This window comes from Puntigrus tetrazona, chromosome 9, assembly GCF_018831695.1.
Source record: "Puntigrus tetrazona isolate hp1 chromosome 9, ASM1883169v1, whole genome shotgun sequence".
Lineage (NCBI taxonomy): Eukaryota > Metazoa > Chordata > Actinopteri > Cypriniformes > Cyprinidae > Puntigrus > Puntigrus tetrazona.
Genome location: NC_056707.1, coordinates 25,277,267 through 25,302,610, shown reverse-complemented (window position 1 = coordinate 25,302,610; position 25,344 = coordinate 25,277,267). Strand labels below are relative to the sequence as shown.

General features: G+C 36.7%; 1 protein-coding gene across 1 annotated transcript in view; it reads right to left on the bottom strand.

Annotated features, from left to right (window-relative positions):
- Positions 1-236: 236 nt before the first annotated feature.
- LOC122352141 (tensin-like) overlaps positions 237-25,344 on the bottom strand; it is a 111,453-nt gene continuing 86,345 nt past the window's right edge. The window contains 14 exon segments of the mRNA XM_043249685.1: positions 237-378; positions 479-544; positions 709-838; positions 3,375-3,450; positions 3,781-3,841; positions 4,884-4,907; positions 4,910-4,995; positions 7,412-7,495; positions 7,894-7,959; positions 10,043-10,164; positions 10,264-10,314; positions 10,528-10,699; positions 13,476-13,525; positions 20,478-20,519. Of these exon segments, the coding sequence (XP_043105620.1) occupies positions 254-378; positions 479-544; positions 709-838; positions 3,375-3,450; positions 3,781-3,841; positions 4,884-4,907; positions 4,910-4,995; positions 7,412-7,495; positions 7,894-7,959; positions 10,043-10,164; positions 10,264-10,314; positions 10,528-10,699; positions 13,476-13,525; positions 20,478-20,519 (1,155 nt within the window). The 3' untranslated portion in view covers positions 237-253.

Below are 25,344 nucleotides of genomic sequence, written 5' to 3'. Positions count from 1 at the left end.
TGGACTTGATTTACTGTGATTAACCGTTTCAGTGCACTAATTTTAAATAATATATATTATTCAATTACAATTTCTTTATAATAAAGTAAAATAGATAATTTATTTCTTATTCAAAAATAAACACATAAAAAAATACAAAATTATGAGGATACAAGCAGAAATGTAAAACTATTTGTGTTTTACTATCATTCTGGCTCCACTTTTCAGAAAGTCTAGTCATTTCCAGTCATTTGTTAATAATAAGACAACAGCGTCACTTACCCTCCGCTGAATCTTCACAGCGCTGGTTGAAGTTCTCGTAAGAATCCCAGCGAATCAGAGGATCCTGGGTATTGTAGTCCACAGAAACACTGGGCCCGTTCTCAAGGTGGTCCATTCCTCGACAGAAAGCTGCTAGGTTCAGTTTATGTTCTATTTACAACATTTCGGGGATTTATTTTAACATCTGAACACGAATGACAACGAATAACGTTTTTACCTTGGATTTTTTCTGGGCCGAAAGAAAAGACAAATTCCACTTTTCCATATTCAGGAAATCTGTCATCTGAAAAAAGCAAGGACTGATCACCCGAGTGTCATCGGTGCAGCTCATTTCATTCAAACGAACGCAAGAACGCACAAAACCAACCAAACGTAGTCTGAGATGGCAGAGCGTATTCAAACGTCTGAATATACAAGACTGACTAAACTGAGGAGAATCTAGCATACCTTTAAATGTTTCATCAAGCTCATCTTTGCCGAAGACGATGCCCAGATCGTGGACAGCACAGGTGTGAAACTGCACTCTGAAGATGACGTCACGGGATGGGCTGCGGAAGCGCTTGTGATAACACTTGAGCTGTGGACCACACGAGAAACCACATTTCACTAACTGAAAATATGCTGCTTTTCAACCAGGCAAAAAAAGTCAAGGTCATACCGGTAGCGTTACAGCTACAAACAACCATAAATGTTCCAGGTTAAAATGTTAAGTTTGATTAATGATAGCATTGATTACCAAAAAAAAGAAATAAAATATTAATAACAGTTACAAATCAATCAAATGCATACATACATACGTACATAAATAGTTCATAAACAATTACAATCAAATAATTTGGAATCACTAACAAATAATAATAATAACTGTTGTATTTTTTTTTATTTTAACAATATTATAGCTATAAATGAATCCAATACATATAATACATACCATTTATGTATTAGTAAAAAATAATAATATAATATAATATAATATAACATAATATAATAACAACAAATAATGAAAATAAATAATAAATAATGAATATATAAAATTTATACCAACAGTAGCTTTAATACAAATGTAGCAAAACTTTCAAATATTTACACAACGAAAATAGATCATTTTGCTAGATATAAGTTGTCTGAAGTCAGAAAAGATTGTTTAACACTTTTCTAAAAGGACAAATTTCTGGTTTGCATTGCTGGTATAATTCCTGTGAGAGGAGTTTGCTTCACTTAAACTTGTAACCACAATTTATGCTTCTTTGTTTTCAGCTGAGGGGTGAGTTAAAATGACTTTCTGTGGTAATGGCGCTGTCAGTAGATCTTAACTTGTATTGAACCCAGAACATTCCTTTTAGAGCATGGCAAATCATTCAAACGTAATCTCGCATCGACACACGCACATTGAGCACAGAAAGGTCTATTCATGGGCTTGGAACGGATTGTTTGAGAGGTTTTGGATGCTGGTCACCCGCCTTCCCATGGTGCAGCGGTGCCAGAGATGTCAGTATAGTGAAAGTATGTAAAACAACAGAGCCTCTCCAAAACCCAGACAAGGACATAAAAATGTCCTCACTGGCCACCGAGGAAACTGTATCCCTCTTTCTGTTGCCCAAAATAACTATAATTAACCTACTTAACTTGGGGCAGATGGACAAAAAAAATGTACAGCCTTTCAGTTCGAAGAGTGAAACAAAACAAACACGACCGAACTGAGGAAGACGGGGGCTGGCAGAGCATCCTGCGGTTTTCCCAAACTGCAGCAGAGGCTCAGCCACACTCATGGGGGGTCCGCCTCGGGAAAAGTCGCAATTAACGAAATGAAGCTTGATTTAAAAGCCATTTCTCTGAGAATGAAAAATAAATAAACAGATAAATCTAACCTGGCGTAATAAAAAAATATGTGACACCGTTTTTATGTACCTCACAGAACGTTTCGCTGCGGTTTCCACCGAGTGACGCTAAAACACAGCTTCGATACATTTTTATCGCGCTGTACTGCTAAAAGCTAATGCTCTGTCATATTGGAAATATGCCCTACACCAAATCCAACACTAAACCTACCCGATAGTGTTAACAAATGCAAAACTGATATAAAAACACATTTGTTGACGCGACAGTATTCGAACCAGAGCTCCTCGTCTCTCAAGTACACCTATGTACTCCGTGAGCTACCAAACTCCAAACCTACCGTCTATGAAAACCCATAGATATGAAGCTGGATATGTGTGATGCTAATGTTCTCAAATCTCCCAGCACATTAATATTGTTTGATATTCTTCACGTAATTGTGTGAAAATTATGTTTCAGTAATCGAAACTCTAGTTGTCATTTCTTTTCGAAACTGCAGTGATATGTACTTGTTGGTGCGTATTTCGTGTATCATTAAAAAGTGCCCCAAGGTATGCGTTTATGCTATTAGACCACGAAGATAAAACCATGATGGAAATGGATGCATACAGTACTAAATATTGAGAAATGTTCAAAAAGTATTTTCGCAGTTTTTATTTTAAACATTCGGACCCCTTTGTTCCTCAAGGGAGGTGTATTGATCTACAACATTCTTTGGCAGAAGTGCAGTGCGATGTTGTGGTTCGTGTTCAGGTTAGAGTCCTCTATAGATCAGCTCTGATTGATTTTTTGCTTACTAAGGACTTCCAAATCGAGCCCATCAGAGAAAGAGCCTCTACAAGCGCGCAGCATTATGGCAGATGATAAAGCACTCTGCTCTTTTTGGCTTTCTCTTCCAAAAAGCTTTCTGAGGTAAAATGCAAATAAATCCATGCAGAGAACGAAGGTCTGATGGATGCCCCTCTAGACATCCTGCTTTATTATTGCCGTGTTGCTCTGAGAAATGCCCATAAATGGAGGAAGGAACATGTGCCAAGCTGCTTTCCTCCACTTTCTGTGGTCTTAATTCAACACTGAACAGATCATATTTAACCAAAAATCAAAGAAAAGCAATGAGAAATTATATTTGTATGTATGACAATTTTAGGACTTTATAAGTGAAAATGAGTGTAATCAAGTTTTTTTTTCATTATTATTAATAACTAATAATGAAACTATTTAAATTTATTGGGGTGAAATATGACTTTGATGTTTTGTGACAGATTCCTTCTTCTTACCAGGATGTCTCCTTTCAGAAGCAGGCCGGGTTCAATGGTGATGCAGATACTGGTCTGACTGTCTCCTTGGACGTTACTGCAAAAATCAGTCAGACACACAACCGTTAACCATAACAAAAACCCCATTAAACATAAACATCCTAAACTTATCGATGCATGGCTGCCAAACATTGTACTTGCATTTAACAGAAAGGGTCATCCCTACTGATAACAACACAGCTGCAGTCTGAGAGCATGCAGGAAGCTACAGCGGCCTAGTTCTGTGATGTATGGGAAAAGCACATGTGTGTGATTGAGAAACCCCCCAGACTCAGAGGGACGCCTGTGATTGGACGTTTTGAAGGCTGGGCTACATGCCAGGGAAGCATGAGCAATACCGTGTAGGAAAACATGGGGCGTTTCTTACTAGATCCCAGATGTGTAGACGGGCTGCATAGCCTGGTAGATCTTGAGGAAAGGGCGGCAACCTGAGAAACCATGAGAGAAAGTGAAAGAGAACAAAGAAGGTGTTACTAGAGCTCTAGAAGTGGAGTATCTAGTAAAACTGTCTCTTTAATTCCTGTTTATACCCAGTATTCACATGTTTCTCCAAGACTTAAAATATTTTGCAATGTAAATTGTTAATGTAAAGTCAGTATATTGCCATTACATAGGTTAATTAATAGATCACACCAGAGTTGTTTTAGACCCTACTGAATTAGAAAGGAAGTGAAATGGAATAAAGAGAGGGGGGCGGGATCAGGACACCTGAAGCGCAAGGGTTTTATTTATTTATTTGTAATCTTTTCTTGTTCTGTTTTTTATTCTGTGGACCGCTTGAAACCTTTAAAGGCGCTGTGTGTTGGATTATGACTCTATTAAAGCATAAAAAAATACTTTGCAGATAGTTAAGAAACATGCTAAGTTAACATAGTTTTTTTATCTGAAAAACAACGCTACAGTTTGTTGTTCTCCTTTGAAAATGTGCGTTCCGGCATGTCGGCCTTTTGGTTTGTGAAACCCACCCAATCATTTTTCGGAGATACTAGTTGGTGGAAAAAGAGCGGATTTCATTTCAGTCGTGGAAGCCGGCAAACGAAAGGAGTCTGAGAGGGAATCTGGCAACCTTCGTGTGCGCCAAGTCTGAGTAGGAGGGGCCGGGTTAAAAAAAAAGTCTCCAATATTTTGAATTTGGACTGCAATACCTAGTTCAACCGCTCTGGTTCAATCCTACATACAGCACCTTTAAGGACCACTGGGAGGATGGATTCATTTACACTACAAATGCGATTTGGTCACATGTTTCTGACTACCTCTGACTTTGGTTTCAATGATCAGATCACAAAACATTCTGGACCCCATCGACACCTGTATTTAGCGTTGACCCGAGACGTGTGTAATAGAGCAGCATGTTGTCAGTCTGACAGAGAGGCGTCAAAAGCGGCGGCAGTCCAGACAAACCCTGAAACCTGCCTTCAACGCCCCAGCAGTCGCTGACGAACAGCCAGCGGTCAGAGCATGTCAGCTCACCTCCTTTGGACTCGAAGTTTGGGATCCGTGCATGATGACGTGGTGCAGAAACAGGGGCTTGTTGTTGATCTTGATGTGACCAGAGAGCAGACCGCTGAAATACTGCACGTACCTATAGCGAAACAAAAGATGATCATAAATAACATAAAATAAATTAGCGGACCACACTGCACGCATGATTAGAAACAGCTAGGGAGGACGGAGATAGGAGTCTGTAACAGGGATAGGAAATTTAGTCATTAAAAAAATAAGCAATCAGAAGGATATGATGGTATTACCAAAAGTGCAGAAGTAGTAGTATATATTTATTTAATTACAGCATCTTAGGCTATTTTCTTCTTTTTTGTGATAACTAACCTACTAGCTAATTGACTAACTAACTAAGTAAACAGGTGTTTGTGTGTGTGTGTGTGTGTGTGTATACAAAACTTTACAATACGTTTTGATTTTTTAACATAAGTTCGTTAAGACATTGGCATTAATGCATGAACTAAAAATGTTAAAAAATGTATAAAGTTAGATTGATCTTAATTTCTAAATATACTATAATATAATAAAAATGTGCAGCAAAATAAAATTATGACAATAACACAATAAAACTTCACATTAAGTTTTACTTTGTTAGCATTTGTTAAGGCATTAGAACTAACACAATAATAATATGTATTATTATAGGTTATTGCTGATTTCTACATATATTGATACATTTTGTTTTTATTTAACATTGTATAAATGAACGTAATGTTAACAATATGAATCATACTGCAATGTTACCATGTGTATGCTTACAGTACGTTTATAAAAAATTATATTTAAAGAATATTTATATTTGTAAAGTTTTTTTAATAAGCTAATTGTTTTGCTGTAGAAAACGTTGCTAAAGTATGCTATTATGGTATTCCATTTAGGATACGTAGATGCACCTGTTGTACAGCATAATCTCACTGAGAGTGTGAAAGTCTTGGGTTTCAAGCAAAAGACACATTCATGAAAGTCATTTTACATAACATGCTATCTACACTGTCGTGACGACCATTTAGGGTCATTGGACGTTCTGATCTGCAGTCGTGTCCAATCCCTAAGCCCAGATGTTAGCTTTTATAAACAGGAAAAAGCATGTTTCTTCTTGAAGGTTGATGCCGTGTCCCGGGAGAGGAGCAGTGGCCAGCACTTCTGCATCTTCCTGGCTGAACGCCCGAGGCCTGGTTTCCCATGAACATTCGGTTGTTCCTGGGCCCCTCTATCAAGAGAAATCATGCGCTGCTTCTTTCCTCCTGGAGCAAAGCTCTTACCATGACTCTGCCTTTCCATTTTCCATGAAGCGCAAGTATGTTCCCCAATGAAATCTAGTTTTAATGAAGCCTGAAGTGCCAGTCCTTCCATACACGGATGGAATGCCTGATTCTGTAAAAGCAGCACATCCGTGGCCAAGTGTTCCCTTATGAGGCATAAATGGGTGTGTAGGGTTGTGTACTGAAGCACAAAGCGTGCATACACTTATATCAGAGCCTTTGGGTATGACGCTCTACAATAGGGGTCAAAAATCTGTGAAACTGTGAGTTCAAATATATATTTTCATTACCAATTGCCATTGCAATCTTGGTTCAAAGGAAGTGGGAGCATCTGACTGTCCAAGCAAAGAGTCATATGATCAATGCCATTTATTTTGCTTATTGGTTAGTGACCTAATAATGGAGTATAAAATATTATTTTTTGCACATAATTCAATTCATAGTTATCCTTCTTTAGAAAGTTTGGTTTAGTTTTTGACTCCACTGTACATTTAAAGCTAAGCAGCAGGATAGATGAAACTGACAACCACTTATGTCTAATTATAACTCAGGAAATAACAAACATGTCTTTCCAGAGTCTCTCCAGCACATATTTGTGAAATTATCATTCTTTAGCAATCCCGACGCGTATATATCTTCCACAGCTAGTACGTGCAGATTTGAGCCTTTGTGAAATTAGGAGAAATTTGGCGAGATGAAAACATTATAGTACAAATTATTACTTGCCACTTACTAAAGTAAAATAACCACATATTTATGCAGGTATAAATATATATTCGATATAAAATGGGTAGGTTTAGGTTTGGGGGTTGGTTAAGTGGTTTAAAAATCTAAATCGCTTATCGATAAAAACGGTAAAAATGCACTGATACGAATAACTTAATTTTATATAAAAGATATGCCAATATTTGACTTTTTTAACAAAAAATATGTAGCGATTTTAATGTTTTAAACAACGAAATGCATCTAAACTGTGTGTTTTAATATCAGTAAAAATGTAAATGTTACATATTCATACCTGCGTATAAACATGAGATCAATTTTACACACTCCCATAGGGTAAGGTTATATAAACAACACATAATCGTACTTAATCTAACAAAACTATACAGGGGTGGTTTGAATGTTTGGGGCTTTGTTATCAGGAGGGTGAAGCTCATAAATCTAAACAATGAGGGTCAAACTCATAAAACGCAAAGATAAGAGGTCAGATGGAGAAAACAAAGCACCACTGACCTTCTCTGGGAGGGTTGACCTACAGGAAGCACTTTATCTTCATAAAAGCGCTTCATGGCAAACCTGTCCAAAGCCTGGTCTGCACTGCAGAGTTGAAGGAAACACTTAGTTAGGTCAAAATAGAAACAAAAAAGTCGTTTTCTCCAATACAACAAAATCATATTCATAATAAGCATCTTTGTCTTGGTTTCCAGGAGAAGCATTTACATGTGCTTGTCGAATTTACTGGAAGCATTTTATCCATAAAAATAGCATGAATACACTTGCAATCGGGGACGAATTTGATCAGCACTTAATTTGAGTCTTGAGACAAATCGGCCTTTGTAAAATGATGAGATTTGGCAGTTGTTTTTCCCGCTCATGTGTTACCTAACGCTGCGTGGCGGTCTTGTGATATGGGATTAAAGTCTTTCCATAATAAGCGCTCAGAGGAGCATCTTTAATTCAATAAACACAGAAAGTACACAGTCTACGTGTCTCACCTCGCTGATATGTTACTGTAATGCATGTACGCAGCCACAACCACCCCTGTTCGACCTCTGTTTCCTGCAGGATGAGAGAAAGATGAGATTATCAGTCAATGCAATACATTACTTCATGTATACATTATTATCATTAACTGTTTTTCAAATTCAAGATCATATTAGTTTATTTTTACACATGTTGCAATTAGGATAACCTCTAACATGAAAAACTAAACGAGAAAATATGTATTTATCTGTTTGTTTTTCTTTCTTATAACCGAAAGGATAAAAAACATTCTCAAAAATAAAGATTTAATAAATTAGCATTTAAATCCTTTAAATATTATATAGTCATATAAACGTCCCACAAATATTAGAATTTGATAAGTTATGAGTATATGTATCAATTGATTTTACCTCTCAAAACATTAAATTGGGCTGTGTAAAAAAAAATTGAAATAAAAACTAGTTTTATTTCAGTTACTCGCCAAGGTAGCATTTCTACTTTTTAATTAAAGTAGTAAAATTATTAAAGCTATAACTGAAAAGAACTAAACTAAAACTGTCATTTAAAAATATTAACAATAAAAGCAAATTAGTTTTAGTGTATCTAATAAAACAAACGAAACAAAAGTGAAACTAAACTAAATATGAAAATGTAAATGGAATATGATGTTTAAATAATGTTTAATAAATACTATAATGCTACATTATGTTCTAATACTGATGCAACACTGTTCCAAAGTTCGAAAGGTATTTTAGAGCACGAATAAACAAAACTTTATTATCCATCGGGTCAGCAAAGAACTTAAAACAAATTATTTCATGCATAGTTTGAGTCATTTTAAAGATGTGTTCTTTCTGAATGAGTGAACATTTCCACCATCAAGCCATCACCTCGTGTTTCTGCTGTTACAAAGAACAACACAAGTTGCCATAACAATGCAATGTTTATGGTTTCCTGCTAAAAAGGCAGCATATTTGGTTTAAGCCATTTCTGGCATTTATAAATCCAGATCACAACCTCTCTTGGCAGCACTACACTTCTTAAAGCTCTCACGGAGCGCTAGTAATGGGTAAGATGCATCTTGAGGGTGTGGAAAGAGTCGGGTCTGTTTGAAATCAAGCGGAAATATAGCGAAAAGCATTTCTAAAAGCACAAGACCCATTTCAGGACAGACCTGCGAGCCATTGAGAAGGTAAGCTGCAAACTCCACCAGAGGCTGTTTTTCTGACGTTTGTATTCTCAGACAGAATCCCTTTCATTAGAGAGGCACTTAACGATACCGCTATCCTCAAAAATAACAAGAAACATTTAACAATCTAACTTCAAAACGTGCTGTCATCATTCTAATGTTTGTAAGTGGGAACCAGCTATGCGACTTAACCAGATCAGAAGGATACATTCAAATGAATTGTTTAAGAAAACAGATTTGCTTGAACCTCAAGAAAGGGTCAGGCAAAGGCTTTCAAAACAGTGGCCTTAGTATTAACTTTAAAAGTAAAATCGGGCATGTTTTCTTACGCAAAGGGCCTGCAATTGCATCATAAATCACACTGCCCAGACCACCATGACCTTTACTGACCCCACACCGCCCCGGGTTATTAAGAATTGCCTGAGAACGCCATCTACTGACAAACCACTATGGCTGCTATTTACAGTAACTGTAATGTGCAGATGAAAAATGTATAAGGCAAACATAAGACTGTTTCCAAACCTAGTGAGCTGTCCTGCTGTATACTACCTAGGGAACATCATAACTCTCATAAGATTCGAATCACAGTTGATTTCAACAGAGTTAGCATGTCGCTAAACTAACAATACAATATTTTAATAAGCATTTAAAAACTACAGATTTTTTTTAATTAAATGAAATATATAGGCCTACTATAAACTGCATTGTAAAAATATATTTACATTTATATACAAAGTAATTATGTGATTGTCTGTTAAATGTTTTATTTATAAAATTAATTTCATTATATAATATCATATAATAATTGAATATGATTTTTGGAGCAGCCTTTGGATCAGTAGTGCACTTATAAAATCTTAAATCCCATCTCACTAGGTTTTTTTACATACTGTGTGACACTGTGATGTTTGTTGCTAGTGTTAACATGTCTCCCATTCCTAAAACAGAAAAAGCACGGATAAAACAGTACCTTATTGTGTAAGACCACCACATTGTGACTGTCAGCGTTCATCCAAGTGTCCATGGCTTTGCAGATGCTGCAGATCTTATCCAGGGCTGGAGCATGATGGTCCGGCCAGCCAAAATCCAGCACCTTATGCCGAAATAAAACACACCGGAGCATGAGCAAGAGCAAAGAACAAACATCTCCACAATAGATAACGTAAAAAAAGTGAAAGTAAATACTACTTACTTTGGGATTTAGCTTGGAGATATCATAGCGCTTTTCACTGAGGTTGAAGAGCTAAAAAAAAATGATAATATTTTTAAGTTAATAAAAATAATAAAACTGGAAATAATATATATTAATAATGAATAAATATCTAATAATATATTAATAATAAATAAATTAATATATATGTTTTTAGTTTTAATTATTTTTACAAGTCCTTGACAGCATTGCAACCACAAATACGCTTATTTTAGTGCCCGAGGCTATTGAGTTCTGATGTCTCACCAAGTAGTTGTCACCATGTTTGGAGCGTAGCATGGTGGCGACCTCCTTTATGTTAGCGCTGTAGCTCGGCTCTTCTACATTACTGGGGAAGGTCACAGAAATGATGCGCTCTGTGATGTAGACCAGGTCCACCTCATAGTTTTCCTCCATGGCCTGGATCAAACTCAAGCTCCTGTAAAAGAACAGAAGATTTTCAGCACTTACAACTCACGTCTACAACCCTTAGTTTGCTATGCACAACTATGCACAACTCGCATCATTCGCTCAAGCACGAGCAAGTCTTGTATCTCAGCACATGACATCACGAAATCATCACATCTCCTGAAGGACGCCTCACCTCAAACATGTCAGCGCTGAACAGTCTATTAAAGCATATCTGATGTTCAGTATGGCTTGAATAAAATATAGTGGGGAAAGATTGATCGCAGAGATAAACAAAGGAGATATGAAAATATCCCGCATTCCCTGTGTGCAGCAGGGCAGACCAAAGAAAACAATTTGGTCACTGGTGAGGCCTAAGCCAGCCAAGGATGTAACCACAATCAGCCCCCCCACCCCAACCATCTGTGACCTCACTCTCTCCTCAGGTCTGGATTTCAAGACAATCATAGAGAACTACAGCCATCTTTTAATCTAGGGCTTTGTTCCAAAAGCTAGTGAGATTCCTAAGAAGGCAGCACTTCAGTGTGCTCCCAAAAACAGTTCAAAAAGTTAGAATGCATCGTGACAAGCTCTACTGCAATGAATGTCTTAAAAGAAAATAGAGAAAAAACATTTATTTATATGAAATCAAAAACTCAAAACACTACATCTGTCATGTATTTTATATTATATATATATACACACATATATATATATTATATGTATACATATAAATATAGTAAGGCAGCTCACTATATTTTGGAGGAGAGCATACAAAGTATTTGAACTCGGCCAGTTCTGCTTTAGAAAAGATAACTGTTGGTGAGGCCTTTTTTTAGCCTTGAAAATCTGGATTTCGTCATGTTTTCTAGGCATTGCAGCCACAGTAAATCATGTAAATCTCTCTACAGCTGATTTTAATTGAAAAGCGGTTTGCATTCATTGCGTGTTGGAGAAATAAATGTAAATAACGCATGATTGTGAGTGGTACATGACATATAAACATTGTACTTGCACCGCAGCTTGGGAAAACATGCACAACATTGCACAACTCTCGGGAGATTCTGACTGATCTCTGTGTGTGGAAAATACGAGGCGTAGCAACCCCTAAACAATCTTTTAATGGCAAGGATTTCCCCTTATCCCACAATCATTTTGGAAGCCCAAAGGTTTTGTCCATTCGTTGACTTTTAAACAAACGTATTCATCTCTTTCAACAAGCACAAATAATCCATCTTCATCAGGTCCTAAGTCTATTACTTTCATACTAAAATTGGAAGTAGTTATTTATTAAAGGGTTAGTTCACCCCAAAATGAAAATTCTGTCATTAATTGCTCTCCCTCATTTTGAAAGTTGGACCGTTTAATTACAGTTCTGGACCTGGGAACATTTCATCTATGGAGGGTCAGATATCTCCAATTTCATCCAAAAATATCTTAATTTGTGTTCCATAGGTCTTTGTAATGATATGAGGGACATGTTTATGTTGAGGAGAACTAACCCTTTAGTCAATCAAATAACGGCAAAGGAATAAATGATTTCAACTGTGCGCATCTCAAATGCTTTTCATAGCTTCAGTGGGCATATTTGCACTGTTATCTGATTTGCATAATTTCTGAGCTGAATGGTAGCTGAAACAACACAGAAAACGCATGCAAATGAAACGGGCTATCAGCGGGTGCAATTCATTCTCCAGAACTGATCTACAGTACAGTATCTGCTGCACAAACTCCATACCAATGAAAACAGGAATGCGCTTTTTGGCGGAAAAACAAAGAGTCCCAAAGGACCTCTTTTTAAGGTTGCGTCCAAACAAAACAAGAGACAAATAAAATAGCAGCCCATGTAAATAAAAAGCAAAAATTCCCCCTGGTAGCTGAAATGGGAGCTATTTGTAGTGGTGAAATTTACAAAGCGTCTTCTCACAGCCCGGCATGAACACACCCAACAGCTGAGAAACATAAGACCATCGGAATGGATCAGAGATCAACTTTAGCATTACATAACACAAGATTAATCTTTTTGTAAGTTTTTTGGTTTTTTTATATTCTTATCTTTTGATTTTCCCAATAAAACGAATAACAGAATAATTAATTGAGATGAAGTACATTTAACTTGTGTTAGAATCCAAAAGTAGTCATTACCACATTTTTATGTAATATACTGTATCAACTTTATGCCATAAATACTAAGATATAAATGATTACAATTGTGTACAAGGGTACGAACAAATCAAGCTAATTTACCGCTGATTTATTTATCTAGTCAAAATGAAAATAAATATATTTACTCGTTTTTAAAAAGATAAACAACCCAAAACTTTTGGTTGAATCGTTTAATTTTATTTTAAGTTGTTTTATTAATATTTTACCCCTTTTTAGATGTGCACAAATCTCTATTGTTTGTTTGTTTGATTTGTTTTTTACCAAAGGTTTCTTTTTTTTCCTTATAGAAATGAACGTGTAAATATGGTAACAAGGTTTTGTTTACTGCCTGTATCTATAACAAATGATCACTCAAGATAAACGTGCCATTATTTATCTGCTATACTGTATGTGGGAGAGAAGCCCTATTAGGACATCATAACTTATCTCTAGAGATTGTGTAGATGCTTTAAAGAATGTTTATTCATCGTACTCATAAACTGCAATAAAGAATGAGACTGATCCATGCAGAGTCAAATGTCAACCGGCGCTGGATTTAGGAATGCTGTGAAGATCCCTTGAGATGTTCAATATAGCAGCACACAGCAACGCATGAGATGTTGACTGAACTGATTTCTGATGAAGACAAAGGCATCTCTTACCTAGATGGTCTACGTCGAGACTCCATGCTCTTGGAGGATTTGGTTGAGCCCTGAAAGAAAAGAAAATTGTGGTTAGGATCATAAAAATGTGGTCGAGTAAAGCCAGCGTATGAACTTAATTTATGCTACTTGAAGGAAATGGTCAGATAAAAAAAAGAAGTTGTATGGCATCAGAGCAGACTTCCCATTGTTTTTTTTTGTTAAAGCGCAACAATGTTTTAAAATAATCTTAAAAAGCGCCTGAAGGAGCTAAATGATTTAAACTAAATGATTAGACTATATAATGACCATAAAGTTGTACAAAACACAATTTTTCATAAATTTTTCAAAACAATCATTTTTATAAATTCTATAAAAAGCTGTGTGTGTGTATATATATATATATATATATATATATATATATATATATATATATATATATATATATATATATATATATGTGTGTGTGTGTGTGTGTGTGTGGTTTGGAAATTACACAACAGTCGACAACCTCTGTGTTTAGCCTATGCAGATAATCTCGAAATGACCAATTCATGTCCAATTATTCAGCCTGGCTGATAAAGTAGTTTATCACTAATAACGATCGCACAAATAAGACAGTTTCCAGATGTTTGTAGCCCATTTCCTGTTTAAAAATGACCGTAAACCGGTTATCCTCAGGGGAGGTTTACTGTTCATCTCCAGAGCTCAGGCTGTTCTGCTGATTGCACCAATGAAAAGGCCATTTGTTTGGACAGTTACTTTTAGTTTGTGTTCATCTGTACGTAAAACTTTGTTGATACAGAGAGTTAATGCGAGTCTAATATCTAATAACTAATATCTAACACTGAGCTGCGTCCTCTTAGCTGTATATACAGTAGTGTAATTTAAATGACAACAAAGGCAATTTCTGCACTATAATTGGTTTGGTGTGGGTTGTGGAACAAAAATACACTTTTCACTTGTAAAATCACATTTAGATGCCAAGAAAAGTCAAAGTGTTAATATTCTCACAAAAGAAGGATAAGCCTGGAAAGATGCGTGGTTTACACTCACCATCTAAATGACATACTAGTACATGATGGACATGACTAAAAAGGAACAATGCTTACTAAGAAAACCCAGAATCCAACGTATAATTACACACAGTGCTGGGGCCGTTTCTAGAAACAGTATGGACTTCTGCATGTGGTTTCCCATATGTAGAAGTCTTAGAATAGTATAAAACAACTTAAAGGAAATGAAATGATGGGAAAATTTCAAGTTCAAATGTCGGCAATAAGAAAAAACAACACAGGTTTGAGGTTTGAATCCGGGGAATTTGCTGGAAACCAGGAAAGAAGTACATAAAACTAATTTACTACAGAAATTACAAAGAATATACTGTCTTAACAAAACCCATTTGGAATGTCATTTGGTTGAGAATACAAATGCAAAGGGCATAGCAACGTGACCGTTTCTAAACAGTTTTCCTGAACCAATTTGCCATTGGTTAACAAGCAGTCCTACTCCAAACTCTTGCCATTGGTCGATGCTTAAGATCCAAAACACACACCCAATTACTAGGATTTTCCAGGTCTTGAAATTAAAAATTAGAAACCTTCATCATTTTATTAAATGAATTCTCTAAGTACTTTAAGAAATGAAATTATGTCATTATTTTCTCATCACCAAGTCATTCCAACCCTGTATGACATTTTTAAGAATGTGTCTTTTACCATACAGTGAAACTCAAGTCCAAAACACTGCAGTTGTACACTCAAAAACACCAATTTAAAATATCGTCTTTCCACATAAGCAAGCAAGTCATACAGGTTTGAAACGACATGAGGGTGAATTTTAACTGTTGGGTGAGCTGTCCCCCTTAAAGAGTATTAATTAAAGTAAAATGCTCAATGTCATACATAATTCTCCTTTCCAAGAATCCAGTGAAATACACCAATATATTGTTTGCATTATATGTTTAGAGCCCAATCAAGCTTTCAATGAACAGACTGTAAAAGACCATTAACACATTTTGTAGTGTAACACACTTTTGTGTGTATAGATTACTGGGCCAGGCCGTTACGAACCATCATAAAGCACACGGAAATACAAATAAGCCACACTAAGAGACTGCCAAAGTTGCTCACTCATAGCCGGAGAAAGCCATTGCGACACACTCGAGTAAAACACCCTGGCATTGCAAACTCCCTCTATCCATCCGCAGGGTCCACCTTCCATCTCTCGCCACACGGTGCCCGGCTCCAAAAACATTCCCTTAATCAGCCGATAATTGCGACCCCCAGAAGGACAGCCAAGAAAGGGTGGGTGGGGGGTTGGAGGGGGTCTCAGCCAGGCTTGATCAAAACCAGCTGGAAGCGCTGCTTTGAGCGGGCCTGACAAATGAACGATCAGAGAGTGCGGGGACTAAAGCGAGGAGAGCTTTGAGTAAAAAGTCGCCAACGAGACCTACAATCGGGAAAGGAGCCAAAGTTCGGCGGGAACCCGAAGGCCTACCTTGAACAGGTAACCTGTACTCCACCTCCAAGCATCGCGAATGGAGGACAAACGCCTCCGTAGAGAGCCGCTGGGATTCATGGCTGGGAATTAACGCTTCCCTTCTCCTTGCAGTCCCCTTTTCCTGAAGTTCCCGGCTCTATTTTGGTTCTGCGCTGTGCTGAGGATGCCACATGCCTGGCGTCAAACTCAAGCGGACCGCAGCTTTCTTCTTCTCCCACTTTCAGAGTTACTCTTTCCCTTGTTTTGTTCCCCTCCCGCCTCCTTCTCCGGCCCCTCCCTTTTCCTCGGCACCTCTTCCCTCCCTCTTTCCCATGCTGTGTATATGTGTGTGTGCTGCCACCCGCGTTTGTTTGGATCTTCGGTCTAGCCTTTGCTCTCTCTCCGGGTCACACACTCAGCAGCTGACTGGAAGAGATGATCATCCCAACTTAACGGTTTCAGCCACTCACAGTTGTGTCACCTCCAGTAAACCACGACCTATCACCTCCTTTTTCACTGGAATACAAACTTATGGTTTTTTTTCATTTAAAGTGGTCAAGCTGTTTTTTTTTTTTTTTGTTATGCATAGTTTTTATCCCCGAGGTCCACTTAGGATGCTAAAAATAGCCGTAATTTAGTTTTTCATGAGCGTTTTCCATCCTCTCGCTGACCTTGAAGCAAGCTATGCTGCTTTCTGAAATGTCTAAAAGAGATTTCTATGTAAACGTTCATGTGCATGTGAAGTGGACCCCTTTTACAGAATGTGATGATGTTTCCACAGTTATTACATAATGGTATTTTACAGTCTGTTCATTTGAAGTTGAACTGAATGCAAAAAATATTTTACTTTCCTACGCTGAAGAAAAAACGGTTTATGGTTTACTTGGAAACAGTTTTAACTTTAGAAATTGCTTATACATTTCACAAATAATTACAGAGGAACGACAAGTTAAAATTAAATGGAGTGAATTTGTATTGTAAATTTTCATTTAAAAAAGTATTGCACATTTGTAATATTACACTTTGTGTTACTCTACCTTGACATTAAATTACTTTGTGAGTGATTATAATGCAACGGCTGAAGGAAAACGCCATTGCACTATTTCTACTGAAGTAAATGGGAACAGAAAACACAGAAGTAAACCAATTCTGATGACTTCCGCTATAAGAACTCCAGAAACTTACTGTAAAAAAAAAAAAAAAAAAAAATGTCCATGATTTTCTGCACTTACACTTCAAGGTTGCTGTTTTCTGTCAAGTCTGAAGTGGTTTTAACTGCCTTTAACTGCCTGTCCTTCAACAACGGTCTTTCCAAAAGCCTGCATCATACAGACATATTCGCAAAACACATCTGCACCAAACGTGCTGTGCAACACAATTAGACCCCATTTTGATTAGCTTCAAAGTCACTTATATGCTAGTGCACACTTAAAAGTTGACAAAATGCACAAAAACAACAAAACCTGAATAGAAGTTGTTGACGTGTAAATGTGGGCAGCTGTATGCTAATGTGATAACCGGATTGACGTCATAATATTGTATAAGTTCAGGACCAATTTTTCTTCAATAAATGCTCTTTTTGTACTAGGGAGAAAGTTTTGAATTCTCACAGTAACAGTACGCTTTCACAGCACAATGAACCCTTTATCTCAAAAGATGAGGAAAAATGTGATTCCTCATAATATGACTCATCTAAATCAGAGCCAGAAGGAATTAGAAGTCCAATGACTACACTCAAACCAAAGACGTTTTCAAAATATTTCTATCACAGTCACTGCTGCAGAAAGGAATTATGGTCTAAACGATAGGAAAAGGCAAGCATGTTATCAAACTAAAACGAAAAAGCATGCCACAGGAAGTCATATGACAAACTGATCTACAGATTCAAAGCGTTTGTTATTGTGAATCAAAGACGTCCGCAGAACCACAACTGATCGTGAGAGACCCTAGAGGTGAGGGTGGTGCACATCTCCCATGATGCCTCAAGAATGAGTAATAATGCCTGACACAGCTGCAAACGCACATGGCTCTAAACATCTAGAGCTCTATATTTCGCGTTATTTACAGAAATGCAAAATGCCAAGAACAATGTGGCATGATGAGTGGCTAACGAGATATTTTCATTCACAGAAATATCCTGCGGTTTGGCATCAGGAGCCTATAAAAAATCAGTCAAAATAATAAAAAATGCAAACAAGTCAACACATGAATGCATTCGTGTTATGTTTAAGGTTGCTTTGTTAAACCTCATAAGGGAGAAAATGGTTGTGATTTCAAGGTTTCAAGGTTCTAAAACTGCGCAGGTTTCTGAAACAATGCTTTGGGTGGCATATTTCTGTCCAGTTGTTTAGAGGGGCCGACCAATTTGTATATGGCATGTTAACCACCCAAAATGACTTCCACTCCAACACAGCAACAACAACCAGAAGTGTATGGAGAGAATTAGGGGGTTATACACAGCACACGTTCATGAATTTCAAAGACAAGTAGGTTGCTTGCAGTTGTACAAAAAAAACTATATCCAGGTAAATATTTTTACAAACTTTACATCAGTGCTATGCACATGCCAGTCAAAATAGCGAAAACTCATCAGTCAAAGATTTGACTACTTTTTTTTTCTATCCAAAATCCTGATTTGTAAAATGATGCTTCCTTTCTCAAGCTAAGTAAGATCCAGGAGTATCTGGCAAATATTTTATGCTGATATGTAAGTGAATCATTACACCGAATAAGCTGCGTGGATGATGCGTTTGGACCGTGGCAAACTCATTTCAAAGAGGACATTATACGCAAAGTTCCTACTCACACATACAGTAGAAAATCACAAAGTCACAGCCAGTCTTACACAGAACATATGCATGCAGAAAATCCATATATATATATATATATATATATATATATATATACTCTACCAACTGGTTGTCAAGTGATCAAGTAATTCTACTCTAAGTGACACAGACTTACCAGTAACGCATTTAACTTTTGGATTACTCAGTGACTGCTAAATCACCAAGTTGGTTAAGGTTTCTAATGTCCCCCAATTCCTCAGATGGTTCATACACCCTTGGGTACATGCAGGGCTTTACTTTTACAGCACTTCCTTCGGCTACACTCCAGCTCAATATTGTATCAATAAAAGATCTAATGATGTTTCAGGGGATTATAAGAGTCTGTTTCTCTGTCCCTAAATCTCTGAACGTACTCGTGCTCATATGGACGGCTCCAAACGAAAGTCTGAATTTTATTTGGATCAAGGCAGTTAGTCATCCACAGCTGCATCTGGTGTGAGTGTTCTTCACCCAGGCATGAGGGGTGAGGAGGAACGGGTGGACGAAGGGGCTTCTGAGAGGGGGTGACGGCACAACTGAACACACATGCTCGAGCTACGACATCTCTTCCTCTGCTAATCATTTAAAGCTACAGTTCACCCAGAAATGAACATCCTTTACTACAGTTGTTCCAATGTTTCTTTCTTCTGCTGAACACAAAAGAAGAACGTCGGACACCGTGAAGTTGCTGGTAGCCATTGACTATGGAAATCGATAGCTACTAGCAACTTTTTGTGAAGAAATATCTTCTTTTGTGTCAAACTTGTACTGGTTTGAAACATCTTGAGGGTTTTAGTGTACCGCCCCTTTAAAGCACATTCACTGGGCGGTCATTTCTAGCCCCAGTGAGGCTGTGTTTAGCTAATCCAACCAATAATTTGAGCTTCAGCACTCTGTGAGGTTTAGACTAGTGAAGTTTAGACTACAGAAGCTGCATAGCAACAGTGTTCTCTAAAGACCTAAATATTTATATCTTAAAGCCGTTATTTCTGCAGCAGTGTCAGTAATGACTTTACACTGTGTTCACACTGACCCAACAAACGCCAGAACTTCAAACATTCTGCATTTGGCTGTTGTACTCGGAACACTGGAAACATAACCATCATGTTCACACTGACCCAACAGGCTTGTCAGTGTTCGCTTTTAAGATGGTGAAACCTTAGCTTAAAGTAATTTCATTTCTCAAAATTGTATCTATAAATGTACAGAAATAATACATAAATTAATAGTAATTACACACACACACATACACAATAAAACATACATAAAATGACTTATTATAAATTAAACTATTATAAATATTATACATTTTATCTTTCTGTACATATGTGTATATATGTGTTTGTGCCTATTATTTTCATTTAAAAAATATAAAATAGAAATATAAATGTCTTTAAAACTAAATACTGTTTTATTAAATGAAACTATTAAATGAAACTATTGCTATAAAATTGTATGTATTGTATTGTATTTAAATGATACATTTAAAATAACATTTTATTTTAACAATTCTCAAATATAAATGCAAATAATGCAAAAAATATATATATATATATATATATATACACACACACACACACACACACACACACAGATGCATTTTATATATATATATACACACACATACACACACTTTTTGTAATTTTACTCACACATACAATGCATGTATTCAAAATGTGTAATAAAGTTGTAAAAGATTGATTGCAATACTCACTGTTGTCTCTATATGTTTCAGTGGGAGGTCATTGCTGGGGGCCTGAGGTGAAAGAAACAGACAAGAAGGAAACAGTTCATTCACTGACAAGCTGAAAAGGCTTCAGGAAGTCTGCTTTCCTGCAACCCATCCGCATTACATTCCAGTAGGACATCGCTCATTAATGTAACAATGTAGTCTTATAATAATCCAAGAGCAAAAGTGCAATAAAAATCACTATAATCTTAATCCTATTCATGCAAATAAACTAATAATAACTACATGAACAATCAAAAGTAAAACAAAGAAAGCTGCTACCAAATGCACAAATGTAAATACAAAATGCACATTATTGGTTAGGTAGATCAACCAGCATCAAACAGTGAAAGAGAAGACATGGGCTGGCTCCAGTGTGTAGGTGCATCACTAAACAGCCTGGGTAAATATTTAGACAAGAGCGCATAGCTCCAGCGTTACTGTGAATCTGCCTGGTGGCCGAGAAGCACCATATACAGAAGTTTAGCACAGGATCCACAGCTCAGTTTATTTCCCCGTCGATCCTGAGCCAGAGAAAGGCATTTATTTATGAGGCCTCTGGCCCCCAGGAATCCATGATGTCATTGGCCAGCTCGAGTCTGGCTAGCCTCAGAATACCCATGTAAGTCTGGGATGGCACAAGAACACAAGAAATCACCACGAAGAGACGGCAAGACATGGCAAGACAGCGTTGAGATTGCTATGTCCTGCTTTAGTTTTTTCGGTATCAGGCAACTCTGCGGTTCTCCGAACTACCGCTGAACTCAACATATAAGGTTAAAAGAAGTCAGGACATATAATGTGTATAAAAGATGTCAGTGGCATCCAGGGAATATATATATATATATATATATATATATATATATATATATATATATACACACACACACACACACACATATACATAGGTACATAAATATATATATATATATATATATATAAAAATAGAATTATTTTCAATTATAAATTTTTTTATATTTAAATTTATAATTTTACATTAATAACAGTTGGATGTTTATTTAAATACATTTATTAATAGTATCAATTAAGTTAAAAAAAAAGTTTCATAACTTTCAAATATTACTTTTAAATATTGATTTGTTTGTTTTTTAATCAAATAAATGTTGCTTTGTTGAATATGCAAGACTTAATATATATAAAATATATATGTATATATATATATATATATATATATATATATATATATATATATATATATATATATATATATATATATATAATAATTCTTTGGACTTTAGACTGGCAGTGTATATAAAAGCTTTTATTTAAAAAAATATTTATGCTTTTGATATAATGCATAAAAAAGATGTGACCGGCATCCTGGGAATTGTTCAAAACCTAAAGGAGATTCAAAACAGCCTCCGCTGTAAGGCGAAACCTCAGGTTTTTGAGGTTCGAGTGGTCAGTGATGTAATGTGAATCATCAAATCTCTGAGTTCCGCAAGAGACCCTACATGTCTGTCTCAATTCCTGAAGAAAAAACAAGCCTGGAGGGAAATTATACCCCAGCTGTAGAGTTTGCACTACTGAAGCCCCCGAAACGGCCTCCCAGAGCTGAGGCTCGACCGCTAACTAGAGCGCATCCGACACCGAGCGAGAACGCTTGGCAACCTCAACTTTCTGTGTGCTTCTGAGAGCCTCGTTATGTCCATCCAGCATGACCACCACCAAACCCATTATGGTTCCAGCCGGTCACACAAACACGTCAGTCCATCAGACACAGTCCAACCGCTGGCAGAACAACACAGAGCAGAAAGGTCATGATCTAGGTCACCTATCTCTGTTATCTCCTTTGCCGAGAAATCCCATACAACACTTTTTACAACCACTTCAGAGGGAAAGCAGAGATTTCAGAAGAAGTTAAACACAAGCCGCAGGTACGACGATTTCAAGGATAAACTCTCCTCGGCATCAACAAAATGTCGTGTGTAGTGTGCTGCGATTCGAACGTAAAGATGGAGACGGCCGAGGACCGTGTGCCGATCAGACGCGTGATAATAGTGCCGCTGGGAAACTTTTTCTTCCCCGCCGCTCCAAATGTTAAACCTTAACACATTTTGTAAAACCCGACACCCTCTCTCATCTCGTTTCATCGCCGCTCTGTATTTTGTAAACTCTTCCCCTCCACAGCCTTCTACGACTTTTGGTGTTTACTTCCATCTTTCTTTGATCGTTGACTCTATTTTTATTTTTCAAAATCGGCCAGAAGAGGATGTAAAAAAGAAAAGATCTGAGACTGCGATCAACTTGTACATACGAGTTCATTTTGCCTCGCGACGAAGACACCGGTATTTTTCGAGGCATTTTTTCGCTTTTAGATGCGAAACTAAATGAAACGCATTGTTAACTGAAAAAAACTCAATTTTTAATGCAAACCTACATGAAAACTAATTAAGCCTATATTAAATGTTAAATGCATAAAATAATGGGAAAAGAAAAGCCGTAATGACTGTGGTTTACAGTATATCTGCAGAGACAGTTTCCCAGGATGCTGGGTTAAGAGCATTGCACCATAGTAACGATGGTGAGCAATATTTTGCATTGAGCAACCCACCAAATCTTGAGTCACCACAATCTTGGATAAAATCTGCAATTTTTGTACATCAGCGGCAAAGATTCTTAATCATCAGGCTACTATTGCCAAAGTAAAGTCAGTGCTCCGGTCTTACATGCTCAGCAAGACTTCCTTCGGGCTTATGTGGTTTAGACTGCTTCTTAAAACGTTAACAAGAACTGATCTTTTTCATCTCCAGCAGTTAAGGCTTTTGGTGCTGGAGTTTAGCGGACGGTGATTCTGCGCACAGTGCGTCGGGTGAGGTTAATTTTATCTTCTCGTTTCACAACAGTTCTCTCTGGGTAGCTCTCAACCACTATTTAATGTTGAACTCATGCTGAAACTAAGCAGTGTTTAGCTTTGGGCAAGCGGGTAAATAAATAAATAAATAAGTCACAGTCGCTCAGCAACAACAACAATAATATACGCTAAAAAATAAAAAAAAAAATTAAATAAAATAAATAAATACATAATTTCATTTTTTTAGAGAATGAATAGTAATCATGATTATTATTATTCTTATTATTACATTTTTATTTATTATTATATTATTTTCAATTTGCATTCAGGTAACAAACACGCAGAAGTGAAATGCAAATTTGACTAGGAAAAATGACTTAAAATTAAATATAATTGATATAATAGTCTTTAAATGTTCTTATTTGGAAATATGCGTCTAAATAAATAAATACATATAGTTGAGGTTTTAAAGACCCTATAGATAAACGAACGTAGATATGTTTAAAAAGTTACCTATAGAAGTATGTACATCATTTTCACATGATTTATAATTCATTAGTCAAAGTCGATGTGACAACGTTAGGACACTCAAGGTCTGAGGCCTTGAGAAATTCCCAGCTCTAAACATGAGGCCCAGAACAGCGAGGCGTGTTTTAGTGAGCAGCACTAACAAGGGCTGCCTGACAGGATTACAGCATGAGATCCGCGCACCGACGGATGCTCAGATTTATCAAAGAGAAAGAGAAACTCATGTGTGACTGACTTGATTTGGACCAGACTGACGCGGCTCATCATATGATCATGCCACTCGCCTGAACCAATGCAAATTATAGTCCACTTAAGTAAATACTGCAAGAGGGAAAAAAAAAAAGCACAGGGAGTTTCCTAGCAGGAAGGCACAAATTGAGTGAACAGAGCCTCCTTTAAAATGACATGTAGCTAAAATAAACCCAGACGGTACTTATGTGAAACCATGAATGCACTATTATCATTATAATTAATATTTCGATCCTAAATCTAGGTCTACGCAGGCCGGGCAACATTTCCACAGAGAGTGTCATCCTCTACACTGATTCTATATCATCATAAGAGATTGTGAGTTCACTTTTTTTTTTATAATTGCAGTAATGCTATGCTGCGTCCAACTGGGAAAAGAGCAAAAGATGCACTTTCAGTTTGGAAATGTGGAAACCCACAATTCAGATGCTGACGCGTGCAAAGATGGTGGCATTCAGAGAGATAAACAGTGTTAGTATTAAACAGTCACTTTTAGGTTTAGGCAAATAAAATTAATACTTGGTAAATCTTCTAAAAATATATTTTTGCAGAAGTCATGCTAACGTTACATATCATTGTTTTCACTCTGCAATTTAGTTTAAAGGCAACTTCTTTTTTGACAATCAAAAACCTATATATGTGTATATATGTATATGTGTATGTACAATAATGATAATAAGAATAACAGATGTTTGAAGCATTCACACATTATGTATTTATTTTTAATTCCTTAGAAACAACTTTATCTCATACTTTTATCATAATTCTGACTTTTGTGTTTAGAATTTTGAGTTTAAACCTCGTAATTCTTTTTTCTTTTCCCACACGGAATATAAATATATATATATACTTTCAATAATAAAAAAAGCCATGTCAATAATGAATATGGATATAATTTAATTTTAGTATTAGCCATATGGGCCTGGTTTCAAAGACAGGACTAAGCCAGTATTTAAGCATATGCATTTTTAATAACTTTTTTAATAAGCATTTTTAGTGCTTTGATGCAACCTGTGTTGTTAAAAGCGCTATATAAATAAAAATGATTGATTGATTGATTGAATAACGTTCCAAAAAATTTTCTGACCACCATTTTGCTTTGTTGCTACTTTGAAATGGTTCCTACCTACTAAAACCCATCTACAGTTTTCCAGTAGGTTATACGTCACCTTTACGGCCAGAAGCCAGGGATATACCACTTCCGACTTTGAAGGGAAAGCAGCAAAATGTGTTTGTGAAATGTTGTACCCACAGTGAACA